Consider the following 22060-nt stretch of genomic DNA (forward strand, 5'->3'; position numbering starts at 1 on the left):
ATGCACCAGCGCAATCGAATGACCTCGCTTTCATGCAGATGTGCATTCATTTTTCTGAAGTACCCAATACATTGACCTAATTGAAATCTCACCCGCACAAGCAGCTGTATTTGGAAATTCACAGGATGAATTTCTCCAGGTAGCTTCTAAATCGCTGGGCTTTTGAAGAGATCATTCATTAAGAAGTCGAATCAGTGTTGCTAAGACATGACATCCTGCAGGAACACATGACTTAGCTATCGGCGTTAAGATCGCTGGTACGCCAATTTCCCTTTGGCGATCTGATCATAGGGGAGTGAAAATGTTGTAATCATGTGTACTCATATGTGCTACATGTATGTAATTGATACTCCAGTTATTGTTGTACCGGAGAAAGGAAAAGTAGATGGAGACAGGTATAAATGTAGCTACTGCTGACATGTGGGATGTATATAATAATGTAGTCACGTAATGCACTATATTTACACATGTGTAAAGTAATAAAATAGACAGAGGCTGAAGGTAATGTGCCCTTGTAGCGCTTTTAAAAAGCCACAGTACTGTAAAGAAAAGTAGCCACAATCAAATAATATTTGTCAATAAGTTGTAATGCTTCAAATATTTGAGCTTATCTGAGTTTGATAGCTCTAGTTAAAATGCAACCCTCACACCTTTTACCTTAAAAATATTGATTTTTTTTTGCTGTTGATTTTTTTTTTTTTTTTTTTTTTTTTGGGGGGGGGGGGTTTATTGACCCCACATTGGTACAACTAAATTTAACATAGTGTTGACCGACTTGCATCATACATGCCTTCCCTGCGTGTCATCTACAAACTTCAATGACATAGATCTAGTTTTCAAGCACTTGACCCAATGGTCTACATGTGACACAACCACTAATTGTCCTTGTATACCTTATTGACTAGTTTAATTGTGGTTTGAGGGAGAATGGGTAGAGGGCATTACCACAACATTTCCAAAACTTGCCATGGGATGAATTAAGGTAAATAAAATTTTTTTAAAAATTAAACCATTTTAATGTATTAAACATCTCCAATCTGGCAGATTTTTATTTTTTTTAGCTGTAGTGTAAAGGGAATGGGAAAGAAAGAATGCAGTTTTAGTTTAAATCAATTCAAGGTTTTTAAATATCTTGTAGAAACATTGATTCTGGTCCTACATTGATTAAACCAAAGAATCACAGACCATAGTAGCACAGCAAAATTCAAGAAGGAAATTATCAAAACATGCTTGAGAAGATTTTATATGACAATACTTGATTGATGATGTTCAAAAAACAAACAAAAAATAAATGTCAATTTTCATTTTATACACAAAAATATGACTACCCAAGCATACTACAATGTTTAACTTCTCCTTAGGGAAGAAAATTTGCTCAGTACAATGTGTCTGTCAGACTTGTGGTTTGTTAGAACAGATGAAATTAAATTATGTATTGAGTGCTTAAATCTGATCAATTGTTTAACAGCCAAATATTGAGTTTAATATTGTATTGGTCAAATGAACAGCATAATATTCTCTCATCTCTCTGAACATGTTCACTTTTAAATTTATATTTTATTATAGGTTGAAGAACTGACGAAGAAGCTAGAAGCCCTGACCAAATCTGAAAGTAAGCAGGGAAGTCAGGAACAAAAGCAAGCATCTAACAAACGTATTATTACACTGGAGGGACTATGCCGAGAAAAGGAAGATGTTATTCAGCATCTAGAACAACAACTTCGTGAACAGGTATGGAAAGTGTTGACGTATTCATTCATTACCCCCCAAAAGCACAAGTGTTTTGTGTGAGTGAACTTTCTCAAAGTTGGTCTTTTCAGTGAGAGAGAAAAGATATTAAATTCTTGTCGTGATTTGAAGAAGAAAAAAATTCTGACGATTTTGTGTGAGTGTAACAGTTTGTTTTGAACAGAACTTTCCTAGATCCTGTATTTTCAGAAATAAGCAAAAAGCATTCAATTGTTGTCTTATTCAAAAAATATTCCTATCAAGAAACCCATGGAATACATATTAAATTCAAGTTTGAAATAACATGCATTTTCCAAAGAGCCCAGTGTGAGTCATCTCAGGGATGTATTCAAGGGGTTAATAAAAAACTTAATATCTCTAGGATATACGGTTTCTATCCATCCATTCTCCTAGTACCCCTCTCTGGAGAATATGAAATGCATTGATTGACGTCATAAGGGTACATTTGAATATGTCACCTAGATAACATTCATTGAAAGGTCTGTAACATATGGAAGGGGGGATTCTTTGGGTGTCGGAGGGGCTCATATCAGTTTCATGTCATGTCTCTCCATCCCTTTCCCTCTTTCATTTTAATTTTTAATTTTTAATTTTTTGGTATTTAGATTGGCGGCATATGACCCCTGTGTACTTTCCTCTGTGGTTTTTCCACTGCTCTGATATTTGTCTTTCTGATCTTATTATTTTTTTTCTTTTTTTTCTCTCTCTTCTTTCTTTTCCTCTCCATTTTAATATGATTGATATAAAAGCCTACTTACCAGAATAAGTTACCAGATGTAGCTCCTCCCTCAAAGTGCACATTTTGCAATTATAGATTGTATCATTTGCTACAATGTGGTACGAATGTTGATAGCCTTGCTACTTTGGGAAACATATTCAGATAACATTGCGAGTCATTTACATTCATGTACTGAAGCTGGCAATCAACTTGACTCCCTCATCCATTTAAACTACCAATTGAATTAATGCCTTATCCAGGCTTAGCAAGAACCCGTAAACAACATGCTTAAAGGTAAAGACCAGTTATGGTCATGCGATTGCATTGTGAAAGAATCGTTGTGAAATCGATCAGAAAAGGTTGATCATCTAGCATAGATGTACTGCAAGGTTCTGGAATCATCAAAATCAAAATGATAAGAAATTTGGCCCAGTCTTCATAAAGTTACAAGCACTGTACTCAAAAAGATGTATATGGGACTACGCACACGTGCACGACACGTGCGTTTTTATCTCTCACACACCAATAGATAAACTAATTTACCAAATATATCAATTAGTAGGCGGTTTCCCGGCAAATTTTTTATCATCATGTATTATTCAAAACATATTCTTTTACATGATTGGTAATAAGAGCTTCCATTTAATTTTTTGAAATTGGGGCATTTCCAATTCTGGTCTTTACCTTTAAAACGCAGATCAAAAAAATACTTCTGGCAGACCCATGGCAGATACTGGCCCACAAATTGAACTGCATGTGTTGGACTGGCAGGGGAAAAAAAGTCCCCATTATTGCTTCGTAGGTATGGGAATCTTATCTGGGTGGTTTTGAACATAAGCCAGACATTTTAGGGAACGGACTGTTTTTCTCGTTGGAGGGGGCGGTTTTCGTTTCGTGATTGGAAAGCCAGAGGTGGTGCTTGTTTACTGTTTGCCTTGCGAGGGAGAACGAATAAAGAACGTGTTGAAAACTCGAACTGTAGATTGTTGCACCTTGCTCACACAGCTGCTGTGTGCGGTAATATAGTTTTATTGCATCGTTAAAGAATAGGGTCCTTTATTGTGGGCAGGGTGATAATGCTTCATTAGTGTTTATTCCATTTCAGTAATACTGGTAGATGGATGGCAGTGGGTCGCCGTATATTATAGGTGCATAAGGTTTTGATGATATTCTGGTAGAATATGAAAAAGTGAAAATGAATAAAAGAAATGGGTCTTTAACCAAAGAACAATAATGTCTGATCAGTTCATGGCACTATTCAAACAGTGAAGGCATCATATTATTTGGTTATCATTTTATTCAATCATATTTGGTGATAAATTCCTACAGGATTTTCTTTAATGAAAAAAAAGAATATAAAAAAAGGTAAAGAAAAGTGGGAATACATTCTTTGTACTGTACAATGGATACTAGGATTAAAGAGGATGGAAAATAAGTGTATAAGGGGTCAAAGTCTTCATGAGATGTGGAAATAGGTGTGTGATGAATGACATATACATGTATATACAAATATAATTTTGAGGGCTCATCACAAACCAATATAACACTAGTCTTCCTGCGATAGAAGTAGTATGTGTTATATACATGCAGTTTATGAAAAAAATTTGCCAAAAAGTAGTATCTTACGATAAGCAGATGTGAAGTTAGAATTTTGAGGGCCCATCACTAAACCGATTTGACACTAATATAATTTGGTTGACAACAATCCTCAATGGAAAAAGGGTATTTTTGTATCTGATATGAATATGACTGAATGTACCTGCAGCCCAGAGTTCATAAAGTACCTCGCATTAAATATAATTACTGGCCACTTAAATGTTAAATGCAGGTTCTGGGTGAATTAAGTCTGTAATCTAGTTGATGATCATTATGAATTCTGCCTCCAAGCTATCATGACTTTCTAAGTCAAAGTCAAAGTCATATGACTTAAATATTTAAATGATTGTATGATCATCGTGGTGTCTAGCTGTAAATAGATACAGTATTCACAGAAGGAACATTTGTCTGAGTAATCCATTGATTCATTGTTATTTTGCAGCATCATCAAAAATATTAAAAAATGGTTACTTTAAAAAACCTCAATCTCATATAAATGAACCCCTTCTGCCTTTCTATTTTATACCAGTTTTCATTACCTAAACATAGCTGTTGGTTTTTGCCTGCACATTATGTGAACTTAAGCTTACCATATTAAAGACTGTCATTCTTTCATATGGATTTTGTAAGACCCAGGGAGTTTTATTTTGAGAAAAGAGGCAAACTTAAGTTTCTGTGATTTTCTGTGAACTGACATCAATTAATTACTTAGTCCCATCACTAAACGTGATGAAGGCCTTTCTTGAGCTATGAGAAGACCGTGCCAAGAGGGTAGCAGAACTAATGACAGGTTTCATACAGGAAGTTTGAAGAAGGATAGTCGTGACATGGAATAAAGAAAGAGAAAGAGAGAGAATGGGCAGTAAGCCAGTGCGTGGACCCAGGATAGATTGCAGGATAGGCTCTGCAGAGCTCTTAGGGGCTCCTGTTGAGGTCTTAACAATACTTTTAAAAGACTGCTAAATTTGCTTGAATGGCTGGTGGGAACTCTGCATACTCTGTTTTACCCCCTTTCAAAACAAACCCCAAGAGAATACTCCCAAGTGCTTGAAGGAAGAAATATTTTAACCCATTGTCTACTGAATCCTGGTTCCTTTTAGAGCATTGATTAAAACAACTCACATGCACATGTGAGCTGGTTGTATAGATATATTTTATTGTTAGCAACAGAATTTTGGTTCAAGTATGCAACAAATTATGATCAACACTAAAAGTTATCTTTTCTCTGTAGAATTTTTGGGCTGCAGAATCATCCCGACACAGAAAAGTACATGTCACAAAGTCAAAGCTGAGAAAGAAGATACTAAGAGGCTGACAGAGGCAATTTTAGTAATATCTCAGGCTATAGGGGTGTGGGCAAAATTGCCCAGATCCCCTATATTTATATTGAGTGCAACAAAGGAAATAAAAGGATTTTCCTATAAATTAACATGAATTTTGTCTTTCAAAGCATTGACTTTTCTTCAGGAAAAAACTAATTTCATCAGGCATTATATCCAATTCACAAAACATGACACCGATTGCATATCAGTAGAGATTATTACTTCCGTACAATTTGCTAGATCCATATCAAATACTGCTCCAGCTGTTTCTCAATCATTATATCCTTTCCAAGATTGCTGGCAAAATTTTAGATTGATGCTGTAATTGATTGAATGAAGAGGTGGAGTTCGGAAGTGCAATATGTCTGAAATAGTCTGATATTGCAATGTATAAGGGAACTTGTGTATTTGGGGTGCTTTTTTTGCATCATGCCAGCTCCCATCTCCCTAATGGGATAAAGACTTGTTTTACAATGAAAGAGAGTCTCGTTTAGATTGTAGATAAACTGATAAGCTGAAAATAGAAGGAAATTTTGTCTAGAGCTCCATACTATTAGAGAAGAACATGATGTAGTCACATTTGAGCAGAATTTTATACGCTACAGTTACATTGAACAAAAGCAGGGCGCAGGCTACAACTTCAGAGCAGGTCATGCACTTTGAAAATGTGCGAGTAACATTAGTTGATCTGCGGTTTGTCTTTCATCGTATAGGATTTCATCCATGTTTCCGTCTAAAAATGTTGCAGTAGTTGATCTGTGGTTTCAACTTGCATGGGATCACATGGTATTCACTCTAGACTGGTTTATTCACTCTTTAATATTATGGACTCTGGTTTATTTTTCATCAGATAACCCATTATAATATATGCATATCAGGTTTTGTTTTCATACCAAAATTTTCCTCACATCAATTGTTTAGTAGTAGATTTTAGCTGAATGACTTCATTGTCATTGATAGAGGTTATTAATACTGTAATGTTGCAGAAGTTAATCTCTAGTTGAGAGATTTCATCAGTTGACTGTATGTTGACCCTGACCTTGAGTCATTTCTATTTTGTTTTGAATGTGCACCAACGAGATCGAATTGGAACGCAATCTTGACGAGGCATCATAAAGTACATTGAAGCTAAAACCACATTAAAATCTGGATAATCTTGCATGAATCGGTAGTAGATTATGAGATGACATGATGATTATCAAGCTATTTTAAGGAGAAAATTGCATTGTACTCATTTGAGCTGTTTGTAAATAAAGTCACTTCAGTGAGCTCATGGATATAAGGTTACTATAATCAGCAATGAACCAAACTATTAGGGAGTGGTCATTTTACAGGTGATTGGAAAAGTTTTGAAATAGATAATCAATGAGTTCTTGTAACTTTTTTATGGACATTATCAAGATTTTAGAAAACAGAATAAATGTGCGTTACTATCAGATCCAAAAAAGTATTTGCTCATAGTGCTCTCTGAGAGCTGAAAGGTTGCTAACGCTTTGTTAAAACACTATGACTTTTATGAGAGTGAACGCCCTTTTGGCAGTCAACAGGTTATATGCAAAGTGTCTTTATTCTAACTTATCAGAAATATAAACAAAAAAAACAAAATCAGTACAAGCATGTATTTGAATTTCAGTATTCAAGAAGAATAATTCTTCATCATAAATTAAATCATGTCTTTATCATTTTTTACAGGAAATATGGGGGAGTGTGAATATGACTTTAACCCACTTCTTTGCACATATTGTTAACGGCATTGCACTAATGTACTTGCAATAGGAGTATCCTGTTATCGTCCAGACTGTTTTTTGTAAATGGATGAAAAAGATTAATGAAAACATATCTGAAGGCAAATCCGTCATAATTCTTCCTGTTTTTCATCTCATTGCTAATCCCATGTTACTGATTGTGATTGACGGCTTAAAGTTCAGCATTCATTTTTTAAGAAATGTTAAATTGTGAAAATGTTCTCAATTGGAGAATTTGCCTTGAAGATTTCCATACTAAAAAGATAAATTATTACATCAATGCTACAGGCAAACTACTCCCTGGTCAGGTTTGTTCCATTTTTATGAGACCAAACAATATCAAGGTGATCAGACCGTACTCTCATCAACTTCACTGGAGGTCAGAGACTCATACTTATCACCCTGTCATATGCACAATTTAATAAATAATTGAAGAAGAGAATGCTACTACCATTCAAAATGCATTAACAGACAGTGCATATCGAAAACCAAGCAGTTATTAGGCAAAATAGCTCCTTGGTGCAACCGGAGTGAGTTTCCCTGCTCCCAATGAAAATGGTCTCCCACCATCTCCAAGTAGTTATGGACAGATGAATTTAGGTGTGTCATACCAGAGACATGGTTCAAACCAAGTCTAGAGTAGGTTGATACCTAACAAAACTGACTTTAAGTGTGGAGTAAGTAGTATAAATCCTTTATTTTGTAGGAAATCAAAACAGGGGGATTTTTCTATCAGCTGCAGACTTGGTACAAGATGGTGTCATTCACTGAGAGGCAGAAAACAGCTTCTCAGCAGGGCCTTGTGCAGGCATGAAATTGTCTACGTCTAGGAGACTGGGAGTGTTCATTGGAATATTCATTGGAGTAATGTCATCCTGCAATGATGTATGAGGGCAGAAGCCTTGATGGATGGAGTAGCAATCTAATTAGTATAGGCTATTTTCAGTAACATCTCACAGGTTTCCAAGGAGGCAGTCTGGAATGTCTGCTGTCAGCCAATGATGGCTGCTTACAAACATTCTGTGTCAAGGTTAACGCTTGTAGGTGTCCCCATCAAGGCCTAATGATTCTTTTTTTAAACCAGGATATATAATTTATGGAAATTAATTGTAACCTATACATACACATGTAGCTACTCTTGTCAATGCTAACTTAAAAAACATGGAATTCTTTGTTGGCTTGATTATTTGGTTCCTTTGATATGCCAATGTAATGAATACCATTAAAAAAAATAAAGAAATAGAAGTGGCCCAAAGATTGTGGAGCGGTGTGTGCAGCGCTTTGTTAACCGCAAGGAAAAGGCGCTATAACAAATATCTATTGGATTGGATTGGATTGTGCCATTACTTTTATAATTCTAGGGTGGAGGACTGTATGTAACTTGGAGGTCAAGTCAAAAATTACATGGAAACACAGGGCCCAAAATTTCACTCAATAGCCCCCCCCCCCCCCCCCCCCCCGATGTCAAAGTATGAATAGGCATGGTACACATGTAGGCCTACCTTTAAAAAAAAAGTTTAAGAGTGGAGCAATTCTGTTGAGTAAAGAATGTTTGCTTAGGCCCTGTTAGTTATTGGTTTCAAAACTTCGCCGACAGTTATTATTGAGAACTAATTCTGGTATATTGCTATTTTATGTGGTCTTAAAATAGTTTAGAATGACTTTTTATACTTATTGACCTTGGAGAGGGCAAAAGCATATTTCGCTAATGGGCGAAGGGGGGCTGACTCTCGGTTCTTTCAAAATATTCTTTGTAAATAGATGGTGATAGAAAGAAGATGATTTCCCTGTCAAATCATCACTCATCTCAAATGGAGCTAGCTCTGAAGAATTTATTGATAAATGCACTACAGCTCAGTCATTAGACAAGAGTAAATAAACTGGAGGCAGTAATTGAAGTAGGGAGCCTGGTTTTGATGGTGCCTCGTAGCTTTCGCTTTCACTCAGAGGCAGACAGGACTGCTCATCACAACTAAACTACTCTGACCACCTACATCATGAGTGAAGGGAAGTAGCCGTAGGAAGAAAAGGGTGAATATCCCCCCAACCCCCCCCCCCCCCCCACCTCCACTTCATCCTACATGTGGCTCCAAGAGAGGCAGAGAAATAAACAAGAAACAGGCTTAGCAATAGAGAAATTTGCAGGCATATACATTCCTTTTAAGCCATGATTCATGAACTATTATACCTCTCACAAAAAAATTACTTTTAAGCTATTAAAAGCAGAAAGATTTAGGTATAGACCTTTGGATCAGTTATTAAAAGTGTTAAAATTGTGTGTAAAAATTGTAGAAAAATGGGTCGGGACAAAAGTGTGTTGTTGCAGAGAATAAATAAGCCCATTAAACAGATGAGAATGTGGTTGCTAAGCAAAAAAGAAGCCCAGACCCCATCCCTTCTCCCTCACAATGTAAGTTGCGCAAATTACTACCTTTAATCAAATTTTTATGTTTTCCCTGACAGCCTTCCCCAGAGATACAGGTTGTTATTGAGAGTGAGGTTATGAGTTATCATAGATCATTTTACATAAATCAATTAGACTTGTTTTGATGAGTAAAATAGATTCATATTTTACAAGATAATAGTCGGATCTTATCGAACAAAGTTCATGGGGACATTATTCTTGTTAAGGAAAGATTGAAACTATCAGTCTGAAAATGCAATTTGATACAGAACAGAATCTATGATAAGACAGGGGAAAGGCACATAAGATTTGTGTGTGGGGGGGGGGGGAGTGGAGGGACAGTAACAAAATTCAGCAGCAGCAGCAGCAAACAAAAGATGTAACAGAATGACTAATTTGATAAGTATTTCAACATGTTACAGAGCCACAGAGTAGAGATCATCTGTTCAGAGCCAGAAGGGTGTAAACTCTGTGTTAAATTATATTTGAGTTATCGCCCTTCTGGCTCCCAACAGACAAGATGTGAAACCTTGAGGATCACACCTAAAATGGATGGGTATGTAAGACTAAGAATTGAAAATAGCCAGCAGATGACTCATCAAAGCCCCTCCTTTCCGCCAATCATCACTTTCTTTGTATTTCAATTTTCGTTGAAGATGAACAGATTTTTACAACAGGGCATGATAACTTTGATACAGTGCAATTTTCCATATTTTGATGGGGGCACTATGCACACAAACCTTCAAATTTACAATCAGGAAGCCATGTAACATATTTCTTAACTTATTTATTTTCTATGTATACTTCAACAAGCTCCGACTCTATTTAGTTCCTCTTTTTTGTGCCTTTTTTCAGTAAATAACATTGCAAATTCATTGTATTATCTTTTGCATGAGATGTTAAATCATTTGAATCTTTGGATCTCTTGAAAGAAAGCCAAGTTTCACATAATGTAGAATTTATCAGGATATGATAACAATGGAATATGGAAACAGAGGAACTGCTGTTTCAAAGAACCCTTGAGAGATGTATAGTTATGCTGTCAAATTATTATTTCCAATTCCATCAGCAAAGGCACAAACAATTGTTGGTAACCCCAACCATCTGAAACTGAAAGGCTAGCAGACTGATGTGTGCTACTGTCTGTTGAGAGCCAGAAGGATGTTACAATTGTGTTACAGCATATAAATGAACTTCCTTCTGACTCTAAGCAGACTATGATATCCATAAGCATAACAAGTTTATGTCTGTAAATCCCCAATTATTTCCCCTGGGATGTGGCCCACATCTTCTTCTTCCCTGAACACCCCTAGAGACTGGTGTACCCATACTCCTGGTGAGGTGTATTCACACCATATCGTCTTCAAGGAGATCATCTTCACAAATCAAGACGTAGAGAAGTTTCTTGGTCAGATAGAGAACCCACCTTTGAAAGTACCAAGTGACTCATCTTTTGTAACTCTATGGTACTGTTTTGTGTTCTGATTATTCATCTAGGACACATTGTAGGAAACCTTGGTTGATATCTGCATTATACGCATTTCATCTTGCAATGAGAACTTTGTGGATCTTTAAGAAGACATGTTAGGTGTTTCGAAGGATCGTATTACTCTTTGAAGTGCGTTAAGCAGTCGGTCTGCCGGCCAAGAACATATCCCCTCACATTGTTTAGTGTGGAGAGAGGTTTAGACAATGAGTTACATGATATGATGATGATGATGGGAGCCAGGGATCCCAGTCTAGGGATTGGTTTGTTTAGGCTCTATGGGATATATGAGTCGGGGAAGTGTTACCAGTCTGCTGATGCCAATCATAGCTTGCCATGACTCATGTGACAGGGGTGTATTCCGTCGATCACTGAGGTGTGTTCACACCTGACAAAAAGTTACTGTCGCTGTGAACTTTAAAGATAATACAAAGTTTTGGGAAATTTTGAAAATTGGCTGGATACGGTAGTGATTCTTTACAATTTTGATATATTTGGATGCCCTGTGGATGTATTTGAAGCACTAGAAAATTTAGCCCCTAAAACACTTCTGCTTTCAAGAAAAATTGAATATCAAAATTTACCGGTGCTCCTTGTAAATTTTGATAAATTTCAAATAGCGCCTACGGCCAACCAATGGTAGCTGCGACCATGAAAATCTCAAAATATGTAGTTGTGATATATAATTTCCAAACGGGAATAGTCAATCGGTCAATTTTAGTCAAGAAACATTGTTTTATAGCTAAATTAATATCTTGACGTTCAGAGGGAGCTATACAACATAACAAGTTTCTTATTTACAATTTCATCACTTTAGACTTGATTTTAACTGCGACAACGATCATTGAATATTGTAGGATCGCATATGCTTCATGACCCTATACCCAAACTTGGTATTACCTTTAAGCTATTTCGTTGGTTTAGTGCTATAATCATTTAGAGTTTGATCCCACATTTCCCTTAGGTTCATAATATAGGTGTGATAGTGTTCTCAGAGATATTGGAAATTTAGCGTGCTACTGAAAGATAACATATGATTGGGGATGTCTTTCATTGGAGAATGATTTGTAAAGTTATACAGATATTCATTATCAGAACCTAATCTTTGGCTTTCATATTGAGACGTGTCTCAAGATTGAATATGACAGCTGTCTTGACTTCTTCAAATTAAATTTTTCATATATTCTTCACATGCTGCACAGATAAAAGATCCTGTGCAATTTGCTCAACTGGGTTACGGCCCTGTATAGTATTGTCATGATCATACAATAGCTCTTGTATTTGTACTAGCTACATATGTTCATTTAGACAATTTTGATATTTAAAGTGAAATTGTGTTTAGATAAGACATGATAATCAAAATTTCTCTTTTGTCTGCTGATAAATTATGACAGCAATGTAAGAAAAGAAACAAGCATGTATGTTGAAAATCCCTCTTTACTGCTCTCTCCAACTAGCCATATCGTACAAGCTTTATAACCAAACCCATCCTCATCTAAGTTTTGCTATGTAAAGATGTCTAAATATAGAATTCATAAATGATTGCAAATGCTTCAAAAAGTTTTTGTGTATCCTGGTCATAATCACACTTATCACAGTGAAGTTTGAAGGACGTCGATGACGACGAAGGTGTGAATACATGTAATCCCTTCTGATGAGTAACTATCATTGCTCCTGTCTGCTCTCATATAGCTCTCGGTTGTGATGGGCCCAGCTCCTGTTCGCTCTTCATAATTTGTGGTTTGCGAGGATTTCCTCAGAGAAATTGAGATAATTTTATCTGTTGGTTGAAGCATGCCCCTGTAATTGGATTACTTCTCCCAAATTTTACCGTTTTATAAATTGATCCAATACTCAACTGGAGTTGCGTTCAAATTACTTGACCCAGCTCTTTTTTGTTTTCGTGGAATGTAAGAGATACAGATTCTGGTTTGGATAGACTAATCTATACGGACTTGTGATCGAATATGACCTAACGGAAGCAAGATTATAATGGATAAATGATGAGTAATATAAAAGATTATTAAGATGACAATAATGATATCACCCATCTTTAGAAACCATAAGGATTTATACAATGGATAATAAACCATACCAGCCCTCTGAGAGCCTCACTTGACTGAAGTTGTGAACTCGCAGGGCCCCATTTTAGGATGCTTTTAGTACTTTTCATCAACATTTGTGTCATCTTTAAATCCTTAGTTATCATTTTCCTAGCAGGATCCAACCTGTCATTATTTATATTTGACAGGTTTTAATGACTCACAGTAGTGTCAAGCTGTTCCAAAGGCTAACCAAATTTAGTGATAAGATTTTTATTTTGTGGTCAACCTCTTTTTTTTCTTTTGACCCTCTCTCTGCAGGTGACCATTTCAGTGTCATATTATAGTTTCCTTTGTCATTTGTGGTTAATTTTGATGTGCTTGTATCAGTAGGGTATTTCCCTTTCTGAAATTGAGCAGAAATGAATAAAAACAGGGGCCCTAGATGAAAGAGTCGAAGTGATGAGGGACTCTTCACACGAAATGGGCAAATGCAAAAGAACGTCATTTGCAAATTTGTTATGTCATTAGCATGTGTAAATGGACATTCAAGGATTTATAAAAGAAACAAATAAGAGAGAAAAGGATGAGCATACTGAATCTCATTACTTTGTGGTATCTTCAGAAAACACACAACTGTTAACCCTAAAGGGCTATAAGAATCAAAGCCATTCAGATGGTTATACAGGATTATAGCGTTATTTCATTTGAAGGCCTGCAAAGAAGTTAACTTGGAGTTTAACTTTGTGCATGTGTGTATTACTCACAACTCACATTTTATTTTTGTAATTTTTTGGTACGTTTACTTGCAATATCTCTGTCTATAAATTATAATTGAAGGTAATATTTTTAATATAGTTTTTAGTAAATATACAGCATATATGTAATACAGCACAATATATTTGTTGGTGAATGGACTCCTTTAAACAATGAAACTTTTATTTTGAAGAGGTGAGATATTGAGTGAATGAGGAGGCAGAGAAGGTGGAGGAGTAAGGGAAGGTATAGGGGAGTAGAAAAGAGCTGATAATTAGATAAAATATATCAAGTACATATGATATTTGGGGGCTGTCAGGCAAATCCTCTTTAAATTCAAATATTGAACTGATATAGGACTGTGAATGACATGTAAAGGTTAGTGCTAACAGAAAATTTCACCTGATGTAAAAGAGAATCAAATCCTCCCATGCCCACAGGAAGAATAACGCCAACATAAAACAGGTGACATTTGCCTGGAGACAAGTATGAACGAGGTACCAGACGAGTGCTGTTAACATGAGAATTGGGAATGTGATGATATTCATATTTCCATAGTATGGGAGACGGGAGTAGGATGTAGAATTTAGATAAGGTGTGCTGAGAAATAAATCTACATCATGTGGGTAGAATAGGTGTGAGAGATAATGCAAGAAAGACAGAGAAGGGAAGGGTGTTGTTCTGGTGATAAGATTCAGTGAATATATATGAATGTTAATTCCAGGAGCAAAGCTTGTTTATTGTCTCTGTCTTTGACTTTGGTCTATCTTTTGAGACAAAATTTGACATTTGGGGGAAGATGGTTTATATGGTATATATTTATTCATCTATTTCTGCATAGGTGGCTGAACTTCTAACAAGTTATTTAGGCTCACTAGTGCATTATTCTCTGAATAGAATGATAGTGTGGGTGTTTTATTACATGCGATCATATCCATAAAATGAATGGACCAAACAATTATATCTGACTATCTTTGATGTGATCATAGATAGTAAAATAATTGGATATTATTATCATATACTGATCCAACCTCAGAGAAATATAGTTTATGATCAAATTTTGCTTTTATGCCTGATGGCTTTCAAGAGCTTGGTTTGTAAGAACCAAATTCCTTTTCAATATACAGGATAAAAGCAATTAATTAATTTGTAGTACACACGTTTCCCTCCAGTGGACATGCACTTTAGCACACATGCCCAGGTCCTCACTGAATGGAAATAAATGCTTAGACAATCATTGAACCATTTTTATCAGTTATCACACTTCATAGCATATACCAATTTCTGTATTGCTATTTATACTAGAGTTTTTGTGTCTATGGAGTAAACAACGATATTTTCCCACAGTTTTAAAAATGTTATGCTGTTTTCCAAGATAAAGAAGGATCACTCATGCATCTTACCTGTTCTTATCGGGGAGGGGAGGGGGGGGGGGGGGGGGGGGGGCTAGTTTATCAATAATATTGTACATGTAAATTAATGTGATGAGAATCTGTGCAATCTTATGGAGTATAGATTTTATACTCCATTCTGAATTTAATTGACATTGTCTTTACCTCTTTTTGCCCTTAGAATACTGTTTAAAAGTTAAAAAGAAATATTTTTTTCTCCAGAAATCATGTTGTCATGTATAAAGGAGAAAAAAATGAAGATTATAAATTAGTGCAGAAAATGTTATCTTCTGATGTTAAACTTTTCATAGTGATTGGGGAGGGATTATACTTGAAAGAGAGATGGGGAAGGGGGGAGATGATGTAGTCATTAATCATCTATTTTAAAAAAATGCATGAAATTCATGTAACTCCATGTATCTTGTAATAAGTTCTTTCCTATATGTACACTTTTTATTATTTCTTTGCTGGGAGCGGGAAGTGTGTAAGAGTATTAATCAGTTTTTGATGATGTTTTTGCCCTGTTGCGTGTAAGTGTGCTGGATCCCTGCCAGTTTCATATCTCAGAGAGTTGATCAATGTGAAGGGTCCTTCGAGGCCAAGTCAAGTAACACATGGTTTTAAAGGGAAACTGCAGACCCTGTTCAGATTAATACATTTTCAGAAAATTATGTGCTCAATCCTTCAAGTTTAACTGTTATCACTTATTTGTGCAATATTTGTTATTGAAAAATGAAACACTTTCTTACATTTAACAACTGAGCAAATTCCAATCAAACTTTCAACATTTGTTTACTTTGATTAAGCTTGCTTAATTGATGTAACATCACTTTCAAGTTCAGGCTTTTAAGTACACTACTTGAGTGAAGTGTGCCATCAGAAACTTGAAATATGTCACGTGCATAGTGGTCCCTAGAAGTAGCAAGTCATTAAGTACTGTAAAGTGTGCGACACTCTCTTATTAACCTCTAATAACTCAAGATAGAATTGCATGATATAAAAATGATATTGTCCCCCACAGCTTAAAAATCTTTAAACCTCTTCTTTGCTTTTAGATGATTGTCCTTTTGCAATATTAAGAGGGTATTTAAAGAGCTAAAATGGAAAATGAGTGGGTGTGTTGTTGGGAATGTGCCAGGTGCGTGACTCCTTGCAAGAATCCGAAGGAGGAAGAGTTTGAAAAATTGCGAGAATGAGCCAAAGATCTTTGAAAACAAGCTCTTGAAAAAAATATCTCCAAGTGTTTATAATTGAATTGAACTTTCACCTTTTTATAAAGTATGTGGAATATAAATTTTGATTTGTTCAAATGCAGATAAAATATGATTTCCACATTCATTTGATGTCACATCAAAATGATATTCAGATACCTGTAACTTGACCATTGAGCAGTGTGAATATCATTTTATGTTAAGTGAATCGCAAATGGTACATGTTCATGTACTGAGAAACTTTTACCTCCCAAAAAATCTCAATTGGACAATGTACCAACGTTAAGGCATTTGAATACATATATCTTTAAAAGAAAAGAGGAAATTTAGTGTGACATAAATCTCTTGTGAATTTATGCTTCATAATCAAGGGGACTTTTCATGAGCAACAGGAAATTAACACCAGAAACATGTTTCACATTTAGTAAACCATGTTCAAAATTACTGCAATCTACTCATTATATAGCATTCTTTCTGTGTTTCTTTTTTTTTTTGGGGGGGGGGGGGGAGGGGGTGGTGGGGGTGGGGGTTGCAGGATGCCATTACAGAATCATGTCGAAGTACAGTGAAGTTTCTAGGACGGCTACCAACGCAAAGGGCATCAACCCCCTCTTAAAGTGATTCTATTTTCAGGGAAAATGCACTCCTAATGGATTGTAATCTAGGTGTATCTAGTGTTGTCCATGAAGAGCATATCAACTCTTTTTATCTGGAAAGAACATTATCATGGAAAGAACATTATCAGAAATATTTCATGTTGTAGAGCAGTCTGAGAAATCCCCCACTATAGAAGAATCTTAAAATCTTTACATGATTTCAAAATTTCAAATGTGAAGTACTAATTTTCTTAAAAACTATACCTCTACGAAAAAAGCTATGAATATCTATCTGATTTCAAGCAACTTTCAAATCTGTTTATCACATTTTACTTCTCTTTTTTATGTGTATTTACAGCAAGACCTAAGAGCCCAGGAGAGCCTTGTGGTTGAGAGCAAAGTCACCAAGATCAAGAAATGGGTAGCATCGACAGTAGGAGAGGTAAGGCAATGCTGGTGTCCCCCATTAATATATATTATCTGTTTGGAGCCAGAAGGGTGTTAACTTATGTATCCTAACACAGAGTGTACACCATCTAGGCTCTTAACAGATTATATTGTCTAGGGAGAGCCAGAAGGGCGTTAACTGAACGGAAAATTAAATGAGTTAATGTCTTTCTTGCTAAAAAAACAGATGACATTTTAATCAAGCATATCCATAGGATGATAGTCCAAGAAATTATTAGCTTGATTCAAGTGCATATTATGATGTTTGAATTATATATTTTATATGTTTCAAATTTTCTTTGAATAGTTCTGGATAATGATTCTGATGATTCTTAAATAATTCTGAAAATTTTAAATTAGTAGAAATGAGCATTAATGTTTACTAATTTCTTTCATGGACAATACACTAACAATATATATTACCAGGAAATGGTTTGCTTATATACTTGTACTTTAGGAAATTCATGTTGCCAAAACTAATATTATGAGCCAATTCTAATGCATTCTAGGCTCGTGGTATATTTTTCATTTTTCATGTCTGTAATTAAACAAAATGACTGGTTTACTTCCACTCAAGGTCTTTGGTTAATGATTTGGGAAGTGTTTTATTATGATCAAGTGAATTTCCTCAATTATGATTTCCTGGGCCCCCAGGTCATCATAGTTATTCAATCTGTTCATAACTGAATTCTGTCATTCTCATAGGTTTAGTACAGGAACCATAAGAGATTTTATAATTGGCTTAATAAGGCATCATTTTAGAAACAAAGTTTACAGGGGCAGCATGAACTTTAATAGGATCGTCATGAATAGGAGGGAGGGGGTTCCCATATTAGTATTATAATCATGATATTTGGCTTCCATCATCAGGCACATGAGATTCAAGGTGAACAATGTCATTTGCTTTCAGAATTTTTTACCTGAATTGTTAAGTGTTCTATTCTTAAAGTGTCAACACTATATGTAACCTTTACTTATTTTGCGGAGAGGGGGAGCAAAGTTTGTATGAATAGAACAAAAAATGAGTAGTGACGTTTTTTCCCTTCTGGGCCACAGCCCACAAACAGTCACGTCTCTCAGATCAAGTCAAGTTTTGAGATTATGTTCTTGTTAAAATGTTCATTAATTGTCATCCATGGGAACACCCTTGACGCAAGTGCCTGATACTGTGATTGAAAGAAAGTTTCCTTAAATAGTCTAAATGAGTGCTCAGTTAAATTCTTGACTGGAAGAAACTAACCGAATAGTTAAAAGGGAAAGTATAGTGTTAGAGAAATATTTGCCCTGTTCCTCTGTTGTTGGTTTCAATCTTTACTTTGTATTTCTGTAATCCCATTTTTATATATCTATATTTTTTTTGTTTTCAGCTTGAAGAAGAAAACAAGAGATTGGTTATTTTGAATGAAGATGCAAATGAGACAATCAGGAAACTACAACTCAGATTTAAAAGTAAGTGTCCTCATTAAGCAGCTATTCAGTGTAAAGGAATGATATGTAAGTCACTGAATTGTCTTCCACCAAATCATTAGGAATCAGATCTGTTTGATGTAATTGTATCTATTTGTTTTCACTTAAAAGGGCAAGGTTGTAGATGCAATAACCCCCACCCTAATTTATGCAGTTCATAAGGGAGCTAGAAGGAATCACACTAAGGCCAGAGTAGACAGTATGCTACGGAACTTTTTACTTGCACCACCACATTTTTTTAGTTTAATAATGAACATTAGAAGGACAGATTGGCAGCCACCCCCTGCAAAATCACTGCAAAGAAGATTAAGTGAGCTGATTCAATTATGTATTAGCCAAATTATCATAGGAAGGGAGATTCTATATGTCATGTATATGTATGTGCAGAGAAGGTGTATGAAAATCACATGATGAAATTCTTATTGATCTCTCACCAGAGCAGGTGTATTTCTGGCATAATGAATTGATTTTCTATATTTTCTCAATTTCTCAACTTCTTTTACATTTTCTACTTTTATAATTTCTACCTTTAACATTTTGGAGGAAATATAATTTGTTAAGGTACCGGTATTTGAGTCTATTTTAGGGAATACAAATCATTTACTTGTAGAGCCATAATCAAATGACTGCTCAAAAGTTAATGTAAGAATCAGATTATTGGTAAATTCAACAGAAAGAAAGAGATGACAAGAGACAGACAGGAAATTCAATAAAAGTGTGGTGAATTTTTTTTGTGAGGTTTTTATAGTTGTTTTTTTTGCATTGTCAGAGTTTGAAAGAAATTTTAATCCTTCCCTGATTTTGTTTTCTACACCTTAGATTACTTTGTGCACAGCCATTAGTTTATGATGTGGAGTTTGCTCTTTATACCTCAACAGCTAAGATTTATGGACAATATTTTTATCCAAATAATGTTATATAATTATGTTTGATATGATTTCAAAATGTCTCATCATAGCTTTCTCCTTTTCTTTTCACCTGTCCAGATCAAGAGAATGGTCAGTATCATGCGGACACCACGGGCCGTTCTAATGAATCAGACGATGTATTGGATGTTAGGCCAGATTCCACTCTCTCAGAAGATCCTCCCTCAATCCCAGCTAGACCCACCTCATCTAGCATCAGAGAACACTTCATAGCAATCACCACGGAAACAGAACTCAATGGAAACGACATCCACCACAAACGAGAGGTGACTTCTGAGATCTATGACAATGTTGACGAGGAGCCTCTTTTTGCCGTTGGTCCTGTCGCCTATCATAAAGAGGATGGTGCCAAGAAAGATTGGAGGACAAACAGGAATGAATCTTATTCAAACAATGGACAAGCTCTGACCCCAGGAAGTGAAATGTCAGGGTCAGAGGAAGACAATCTCATTGACAGTGCGGACCTTGATCACTCCATGTCTTTGCTGTCGACGTCGAGCGGCGGACTGTCGCCGGATATTCCCTTAGCCACACTTGCCCCTCCTCCAACCCCGTCCACACCTGGTGGAGATGGTGGTGCAAACCTTGCACAGAGCCTGATGATAGCGCAGGAAAAAGCGCAAGAGAGAACAAAGCCACCACGTCGCAAATCATCTAGGAACGATGACGAAGTGATTCCATCTGCACTCTCGCTCATTGCAGACTCTGTCTGTGCGACGACTCTGATGCTTCAGAACTCTGTCAAACCCAAGCATTTTCCAACCCTGGAGCTTAATAATGGTGAAATCCTTGATATATCTCTTCCCACCATTGAAAGGACAGTCTCTACTGCTGTCAATAATCTAGAATTTGACTCCACCTTGGAAGGATTTGACGATGATGTCTTCTTAGAGGGTGGATATGCTCGCAGTAGCGACTATGCAGAGTTGTTGAGGACACGTTCCCTGAGCCAGCAGTCGGGTCAGGATGACAGCTACCAGAGCTTGAAGAAAGTTCAGATGAAGAAGATGCAGACTGGTGTCTTGATGGAAGGTAGTCAGGAGATCCTTGAGCTTCCGCAGCTACCGTCATCGGAAGAAGGTTATCAGAGTCTCAGGAATGTTCATGATCACTTTGACAAACTTCACAATAACGAAGCTGTAGAGGCACTCCCTGATGTCTGCGGGTATGAGGGGGGAGGGGATGAGAAGAGTAGCCCTGCTTTTGATCCAGCCTTTGATCTGGACTACGATGAGCCTCCTGATGATGATTCCTTGTTCATGGAGGATTCTGCAAATCATGCTGGGAGTGAGGGGTCAGTGACCTCTGGTAAACCCCCTCCACCACCAGAAAGGAAAGCACCATCGTGGGTTAGTGTCACATATGTCAGAAACAATTACAAGAGCAGTGGTTATGTACCTGGTACTGCTGTCTGACCTATTTCTTTCAATTACCAAATTCCCTTTTAATTAAGCTTACTCATTATCATCTAATCTAAAGATTGCTTGCATTTTAGCCATTGATCAGTGGAGGAAGCAGTACATTAGGGTATTGCATAGTTTACACAGTAAGGAAAACCTTTCCATTAAAGATATTGGTCTTCATAAGAATAACATTTAGAAATCTACAAAGTACCTGGTAGATATCACAAAGCAAGGTCTTGCGCTGTTGTTATAGCTTGTGAAACGGTACTAAGAAGGGTGGTTCTTGGTTGGTCAGGTGTTAAAAGAATAATCAAATTAAAAAAGAGACAACACAACAACCATCTCTTGTACCTCTTGTATGTCTCATAATGTGACCTTGCGTATCGAGATCTAACTTTATTCTGTAACAAGAGGTCTGCTTTAAGAGGACCACAACTACATTTGCTGAAATGTGGTGTGATAAATATCATTGTATATATATTACAAGACACATACCATAAATATAACCCATTAGAAACAGTTTCCTTTTCATACCGCAAGCATGAGGTTCTATCATGTGTTATCTGAGATGTGGTATTCAGGAAACAAGTACTTTCTCTGCTGTTTTGATGTTTAATGACTTGGTAAAATCACTGATGATATGATTTGTCTTTTTAATAGGAAACTAATCATTTTATAACATCTTGTCTGCAGGAAACAAGAATTTATGCCTTGGCTGAAAAAGGTCTGAAGATGTCTCCTAGTGTCGCACCTGTCATAGATTCCTCATCAGGTAAGAAGACTTTGTGGTTTGTTGCCATG

The 22060-nt window shown here is 36.2% G+C and overlaps 1 protein-coding gene across 2 annotated transcripts in view; it reads left to right on the forward strand.

Annotated features, from left to right (window-relative positions):
* The window catches only part of LOC577575 (pleckstrin homology domain-containing family H member 1), a 65681-nt gene that overhangs the window by 23440 nt on the left and 20181 nt on the right, over positions 1–22060 (forward strand). For both annotated transcript variants that reach the window (XM_030999816.1, XM_777793.5), the window contains exons 3-7: positions 1567–1731; positions 17375–17458; positions 18831–18912; positions 19917–21205; positions 21953–22031. In XM_030999816.1, coding sequence (XP_030855676.1) covers positions 1567–1731; positions 17375–17458; positions 18831–18912; positions 19917–21205; positions 21953–22031 — 1699 coding nt within the window. The remainder of the gene's footprint in view (positions 1–1566; positions 1732–17374; positions 17459–18830; positions 18913–19916; positions 21206–21952; positions 22032–22060) is intronic.

This window comes from Strongylocentrotus purpuratus, unplaced genomic scaffold, assembly GCF_000002235.5.
Source record: "Strongylocentrotus purpuratus isolate Spur 01 unplaced genomic scaffold, Spur_5.0 spur5_scaffold_5, whole genome shotgun sequence".
In the NCBI taxonomy this organism is placed as follows: domain Eukaryota; kingdom Metazoa; phylum Echinodermata; class Echinoidea; order Camarodonta; family Strongylocentrotidae; genus Strongylocentrotus; species Strongylocentrotus purpuratus.